Raw genomic sequence first — 7500 nt, forward strand, 5'->3', positions numbered from 1 at the left:
GCATCCCACCACAGAAGTCTACATTCGTACCTCATTACATTTAACACAAACATTAACAAAGAAGAAGAAGAAGAAGAAGAAAAAAAACATTTGTTCAGCACACCAGATTCATCAAATGACATCATGATTTAAGACTAGCTGCTTGTCATTACATACAGACTCCTTGGACTGAGGTAGTCTGGATCTCTATATTTCATGAACGACAAGTCTCGGCTGTCTACTTAATCACAAGACTCAATCTTAAGTCAGTAACAGTATCCCTTCTACCCATTGTGACTCATTCTATTTTTCTATACTCTATGGAAAATAACTACCTAAACAATTTTTCACTGCCGTTAGCAATCGAGAACGGGTGTATGTCGATAACCTAACTATGTATGTAAGAGTTATGAAACATGTGGAATGTCTTCTTTCAACACTGTTATGTGACCATCAACAGAAACTCCCTTTGTAATTATTTGCCCTTCTATTTGCTTTAAAACATTCCATTGGAGATGTCTAAAAAGTGTTATTTGAGACTTTTGCTAAAAATATTACTATATATTTCATATTTTAAAACTGTATCATAATAGATTTGTGCATATTAAATCTTTCTGTAAAATTAGAAAGAATCAAACATATAATCAAATAGTATATACTCCAAATAATTACAGTTTCTTAAATTTTCAATACTGTACATAATATCACACACACACTGCACCATAATTGCAATGCACTCTTTACCTATATGTGTTCAAGTATATGAAACTGTCTAAGCTGCAGACTCAGTGCCATATGCTTCCACATACAATAACCGCCATCAGTGTCATAGCCTAAATAAAATCTCATTTCAATTTACACAATAATGGACCTACTGAATCTCTGAAGTATTGCACAAAAAGTAAAATTACTATATACAACGATAATAGAAGCTGAAGTGTTTATAACTGGTTTCCATTACCTAGGATGCGCACAATGTATGATATGACCCAGGGCAGTTAAACTAGGCCGAGAACCTTCCATTAACCATAGAAATCATAAGATGGACCATTGAAACCTTAATTTAATAAAATATTTGGACCTCATATATTCCACATGATATATTTTTTAAAATCTTTTATCTTTTTTAAATGGCATGCAGCCTCCTGTGATATCAATTTTTACACATTGTAGAATTTCCTTAACCCTTTTGTGTAATTTGGACAACACCACCAGACACTGGCAGGGTTGAAGTTCCCATGAGGTAAGCGTCTACTTCACGGGCTGCTTGACGACCTTCATTGATAGCCCACACAACCAAGGACTGTCCACGGCGACAATCTGTAAAAGGTTTTCATTGTAAATGAGTTTACTAGGTGAATGGTTGAATCCAAAAGATCATTTGGAAAGGAAGTGTAAAGTTTAATACCTATAATTTACTTTTAAAAATAGATAGTTTTCCTAAATAATATAGATAGACAATATATACACGATAGATGAATATATAACAATATGAAATGGCACTATGCAAGAAAGTAAAATCTATGAAGTGAGTAGATGGTGAACATATGTGTTTTTAATGACCAGATGACCATAAAGAAGCATATTCCTAAAAAAAAAAAAACACCAATTGTAAAAATAAATATTATACTAATTCAGTAGTCAAAGTAATAAAAACTGCAATGAAAACAATGCAACTGACCTCCAGCAGCAAAGACCTTGTCCACAGTTGTAGCGTATTTGCCAGGTGGCGTACAGATGTTGGAACGTGGGTCCTGCTCCAACTCCAGCTCATTGATGATGTATCTCTCCGGTCCAAGGAAACCCATTGCAAGCAGAACCAAGTCAGCCTTGTATACCTGTAAGTGATATTGCCATAGCCATAGAAAATAATCCTTGCTACTTTTCACTTTTAATCCCACAAATGCTGCAATCTTGTTAGGTATCATTGGTATACAAGATTCGCTATCAATTTCTGTTCCAAAATGCTCAGTAATAAGAGACACTTTACCTTTTCAGATCCCTCTACTTCTTGCATCTTCCAGCGGCCGGACTCATCCTTGGTCCATTCCACCTTGACAGATCGAACACCTGACACCTTCCCATTGCCATCATCCAAGAATTCCTGTTTTAAAGAAAACACTCAATATTTAAGCTACAATATAAAGGGCACCTGTATAAACTGAAAAAAGTAAAATCTATACTTCCCGAAGATTCTATCAATTAAAATATTGTGAAAATGAAGAACTGATTATATACAGAATATACAATCTATCTAACTCAAGCACTCAGAAGCACACTGAACAATAATTTAAATACACATAAATCTAGTCAAACTTGCCTTAGTGAGTGTATTATATTCTCTTGGGTCACGGCCAAACTTCAACTTCACTTCTTCGTGGCCATAGTCAACCTTGAAAACGCGAGGGTATGTGGGCCAGGGGTTGTCACGGCCACGAGATGGAGGGGGTTGTGGCAGAATCTCAAATGTGGTGATTGACTTGGCACCCTGCAATTCCGGATATTTTTTTCATGAATAAAAGTTGTATTCAAGTACCTGGATTTCTATAGAAAAAAATAAATAGATATACAAAATCACAAAAATTAAAGCCCATAAATCAATTGGTCAAAAAAATTTAACACACAATATACACAAATAATCTATCCCTATACCTCTGGCCACATGACTCACCTGCCTTAGCGAAGTACCAATGCAGTCACAACCCGTGTCGCCTCCACCAATCACAATCACGTCCTTGTCCTTGGCTGTGAGGGGTGTGTGGTCGATCTTGTTGCCCATCTGCTTCTTCTGCCACGTCTCCAGGAAAGCCATGGCGAAGTGGATGCCCTCCAGTTGACGGTTGGGGATGGGGAGGTCACGGGGCCAGGTCGCTCCCAGGCACAGCAGCACTGCATCAAACTCTTCCTGGAGGTCCTATGGGGTGGTAAGAAAGAGGGACATGATGAAGAGACGTAGAATCGGTTTACAGAAGAAACTCCAAATTTTGTTAATGGTTTGTTGTGTAATTAGTGACCCATTTTTTAGTTTCTTATCTCTGTTATATTTCAGATGAGTCATAAAAAAACACAAAAATAAAGGTTATCTGACTGCCTACAGAATTAAAAATACAAAGAATAAGACATATTATGAACAGGCTTACAAGGTTCATAGATGAATGAAAGTCTTCCTTCGATATGTGAATCTAGATTTCACATACTATTTTTCTTTCATCATCCTCTTTATCAATTTTTCTGAATAGTTTGAGAAATACCTTGGCAGAAATGTCTTTTCCAACATTGACGCTGGTTTTGAAGGTGATGCCCTCTTCTCTCATGAGGTCCACTCGTCTCTGGACAACTTCCTTGCTAAGCTTCATGGTAGGAATGCCATACTGCAGTAACCCACCAATCCTGTCATTGCGCTCAAACACTGTGACCAGGTGTCCAGCCTGAAAGGAGAAATATCATAAATATGGTCTTGCTATCCATACTATTTAAGTCTTAAACTTTGAAGTCATGTACTTCCACAAAGTAGCAAATGTCAGGCAACTGACTGACCTTATTAAGCTGATGTGCAGCTGCCATGCCAGCAGGTCCAGAGCCCACCACAGCCACCTTCTTTCCAGTCCTCATCACTGGTGGCTCTGGTTTGATCCAGCCTTGCTCAAAGGCATGATCAATTATGGAACACTCAATGTTCTTGATGGTCACTGGCATTTCGTTTATGCCCAACACGCAAGCTCCTTCACATGGGGCTGGGCAGACTCTGCCAGTAAACTCTGTGGAGGAGAATGTGCAACAATACAGTTTGGCAAATTTTCACGATTAGTCAAACCTGATATGGGCCTCTTATCCTTCTGAGAATATGACTGTGTCTATATAGTTTTATTAAAAAAAAGAAAGCTATGCTACTAGGTGATTACTGTCTCAGTGCTATTAAAAACAAAAAACATAAATTGAACAGAAAAATAAATTCCAAGTAAAAGTATAGAAGAAGAGTATCTCTGAAGTACCTGGGAAGTTATTTGTTTGCAGAAGCTGATTCAGAGCCTCTTTCCAATTATTATTGAAGATCAAGTCATTCCACTTGGGGATAATGTTGCCCAGGGGACAGCCATGGGACGACTGGCAGAAGGGAACACCGCACTCCATGCACCTTGCAGCCTGGACGCGGAGACCTCGACGAACACCATCCATGTTGTAGATTTCATCCCAGTCTTTCAGCCTCTTCTCAGCAGATCTGTACATGGCTGTTTCACGCTTGTACTTGATGAAGCCCCTGCAGGGTCAAGTCATGGGAAATATTAGTAATAAGAACTGATAATCAGATAAGTGTATTTGTATGTCATTATTAATTGTATTATCCTATGTACAATGAAAAAACAAGAGAAAAGTGTTTATTGTTATTTCTAAAGGAACTTTGCTACAAACACAATATCTTTCACATCAAAACCTAATTTGACTGATCGAGAATCCAGCATATCTAACATCACACACACACACACACACACACACACACACACACACACACACACACACACACACACACACACACACACACACACACACACACACACACACACACACACACACACACACACACACACACACACACACACACCACACACACACACACACACACACACACACACACACAAACACACACACACACACACACACACACACACACACAAAAAAAAAAAAATAATAATAATAAAAATAATAATAATAATAATAAAAATAAAATAAAAAATAAAAATAAAATAAATAAATAAATATATAAATAAATAAATCTTAACATCTCTACCTTGTTTTGTCTAGGATCTTCTCCAGCCTCTTCTTCTCCATCGTGGCATCAGTGACTGAATCTTCAATATCGCGCACCGATGGCTCTGGTTTGGTTTCAACACATGGCTTCTCTGGTGCTGGTTGAGCTGCAGCTTCAGCCTCGGCTAATTGCTTCAGAGCACGTTGGTACTCGTATGGGAACACCTAGTGTGACATACAAGACATAAATGAGGACTGCAGATTTTACTCCCAGAGTTCTGATCATTATAAAAATGATGATTTTTAAATGAATAAATTAAAAATCATGTATTCTAAAACATAATATTCACATGCAATTTTTAAAACTTGTATATCAGTACTTAAAACTTCTGAAATAAATGCCGAACCTTGACAAAGTGACTGGCTTGAGCTGGCCAGTCCGTTAGAAGATTGGCAGCCACTTCTGAACCAGTCTTGTCATGGAATTGCCTCAGTAAGTTCTCAACAAACTCCAGGTCATCATCCTTTTCCAGAGGAAGCAGATCCACCATTTGAGTGTTGCACTTGCTGTTAAAAAAAATGAAAATAAATATGTTATTTATCAGTCAGTCACATTCCTACCTTAGATAAATGCATTAAGTGACAACCATCCATTCACAAAGAAGTATTTGATCATAAATAAAAAAAGTTATACAAACTTCTTAAAGTCCTTATTCTTGTCCAGGATATAAGCAATGCCACCCGACATTCCAGCTGCAAAGTTACGCCCTGTGGGTCCTAGAATCAACACACGGCCGCCCGTCATGTATTCACAACCATGGTCACCCACTCCCTGGAAAAAAATTGATGTTTTGAGAAAATGCATAAGTAGAAATGGAATAATGTCATAATTCATTTTTTCACTCAGATAACTATATTACTATGCCCTAGATAAAAAATGATGTATCTTATAAATCTGATACACTTTCTAACTATAACATATCATATATAATATAACTAATGAAAACAAATATTCAGTAGTCCAGAAGGCTATCATTTCACAAAACAAAGTCACCCCCTCACCTCAACAACAGCCGTTGCACCAGAGTTGCGGACACAGAACCTTTCAGCAGCAACTCCTCTAAAGAAAGCAGTTCCTTCTGTTGCTCCATACAGACATACATTACCAACAATAATGTTCTCCTCTGATTTGTAGTCTTCTGGCAAATTCTTCTGAGGATAAATCACCACCTCTCCTCCAGACAGACCCTTGGGGAAGGGAAAAGACAAGTCAGAAAGATTTGTTTCAGCATTTGTTGGTGCTTCTGAAGTTCTGAAAGTCTCCTTTTCTATTGCGTTATCAGAACTTGAAGATGATAATTAACACAATAACTTTGATAAACATCATACCATGTAGAGCATGTAGCTATACATTATATGATGGGCAGTTTTTGGGATTCGGAACATTATCTATCTGCTTACCTTTGCTACATAGTCATTAGAGTCTCCCTCCAGAGTGACAGTCACACCTCGAGCCAGGAAGGCACAGAAGCTTTGACCAGCTGATCCTTGAAGGTTGATCACAATGCTATTGTTTGGAAGACCTTCTTCACCAAATTTCCTGCAAGTACAAAATGGTAATGAATCTTGGTTGTTATCGTCAAGTTTTAAGTGGGAAAGAAAGAAATAGATAAAATAACAAGAAAAGAATTTGATGATTATCAAAAGCTTTTATAAATATATCAAAAGCCATGAGTCGAATGCTGAATACTAGTTGATAGCATTTTGCTGTACTGACATTAGATATATAGCAAGTCCTTAAACAAACTTAGTATGTTGACTTACAAGGCAATATGATATGACAGAGTGGATCCAAAAGCTCGAACTTCATTGTGAATAGTGGTGTTGATGGTGACTGTGTCCAAAGACCCCTCCAAGACAGGCTGGGCTTCAGCAAGAATAGTCTGGTCAAGGTGCTTATCCAGGCCAAAGTCCTGAATGGGGGGGGGGAATTACATACTCATATATATAAGTCAATGGAAAACATTTGATTAAACACTACATCAATTCAAAGAAAAGAAAAATCTGATTTTAATTTTTGTAGATCAGTTGCTACTTTTTTTTCTTTCTTTTTTTTTATTCTTTCCTTTCTTAGTATTTTTTGATTACCTGACCCATGGATCCTCCAACGATATTGACTCCTGGCCTCATGTGAAGCGCATTCTTCAACACATGTGAGAAATCAAGGAGCTTAGCCTTTTCTGAGCATGTATCGCGTTTACGGAGCAAGTCTGTGCGTCCAATCAGTTCTTGGAATTTGCGTACCCCCATGGATGCCATGTGCTCGCGAACCTGCCCAAGTAATGCTCAAATTAGCAGAGGTATATCACTGTGGAATTGTAAGAAATCATTAAAGCCAGCAAGAAAGTGTGTTGAGCAAAAGGTTAATAGAAGTCACCTCTTCTGCCAGCAAGAACAAGTAGTTCACCACATGCTCTGGTTTCCCCTCAAACTTCTTTCTCAGCACAGGGTCCTGAGTGGCAATACCAACAGGACAAGTGTTCAAATGACACTTGCGCATCATGGTGCAGCCCATGACAATGAGAGGGGCAGTGCTAAAGCCAAACTCATCTGCTCCAAGGAGAGCTGCAATCACCACGTCCATACCTAGTCAAGAAAAGAGATATTGCAGATTTTACTCATGAGTATCATCCTGTTAACATTTCTAATTTACTGAAATATTACATGAATATATATCTATCAAGGTCTATAAATATATATATATAGATAGATAGA

At 37.9% G+C, this 7500-nt stretch overlaps 1 protein-coding gene across 1 annotated transcript in view; it reads right to left on the reverse strand.

Moving 5' to 3' along the window:
* LOC122255183 (uncharacterized) overlaps nucleotides 1-7500 on the reverse strand; it is a 78768-nt gene that overhangs the window by 1201 nt on the left and 70067 nt on the right. The window contains exons 20-35 of the mRNA XM_086551240.1: nucleotides 7163-7371; nucleotides 6874-7056; nucleotides 6550-6698; nucleotides 6187-6325; nucleotides 5788-5973; nucleotides 5424-5557; nucleotides 5133-5292; nucleotides 4766-4950; nucleotides 3972-4237; nucleotides 3517-3737; nucleotides 3231-3407; nucleotides 2651-2893; nucleotides 2300-2467; nucleotides 1970-2083; nucleotides 1661-1817; nucleotides 1-1299 (exon numbers count right to left, since the gene is read on the reverse strand). The exon at nucleotides 1-1299 is cut by the window's left edge and continues 1201 nt beyond it. Of these exons, the coding sequence (XP_086407366.1) occupies nucleotides 1160-1299; nucleotides 1661-1817; nucleotides 1970-2083; nucleotides 2300-2467; nucleotides 2651-2893; nucleotides 3231-3407; nucleotides 3517-3737; nucleotides 3972-4237; nucleotides 4766-4950; nucleotides 5133-5292; nucleotides 5424-5557; nucleotides 5788-5973; nucleotides 6187-6325; nucleotides 6550-6698; nucleotides 6874-7056; nucleotides 7163-7371 (2831 nt within the window). The 3' untranslated portion in view covers nucleotides 1-1159. The remainder of the gene's footprint in view (nucleotides 1300-1660; nucleotides 1818-1969; nucleotides 2084-2299; nucleotides 2468-2650; nucleotides 2894-3230; nucleotides 3408-3516; nucleotides 3738-3971; nucleotides 4238-4765; nucleotides 4951-5132; nucleotides 5293-5423; nucleotides 5558-5787; nucleotides 5974-6186; nucleotides 6326-6549; nucleotides 6699-6873; nucleotides 7057-7162; nucleotides 7372-7500) is intronic.

Source organism: Penaeus japonicus, unplaced genomic scaffold (assembly GCF_977035675.1).
Source record: "Penaeus japonicus unplaced genomic scaffold, GWHDUDI00000001_assembly GWHDUDI00000025, whole genome shotgun sequence".
In the NCBI taxonomy this organism is placed as follows: domain Eukaryota; kingdom Metazoa; phylum Arthropoda; class Malacostraca; order Decapoda; family Penaeidae; genus Penaeus; species Penaeus japonicus.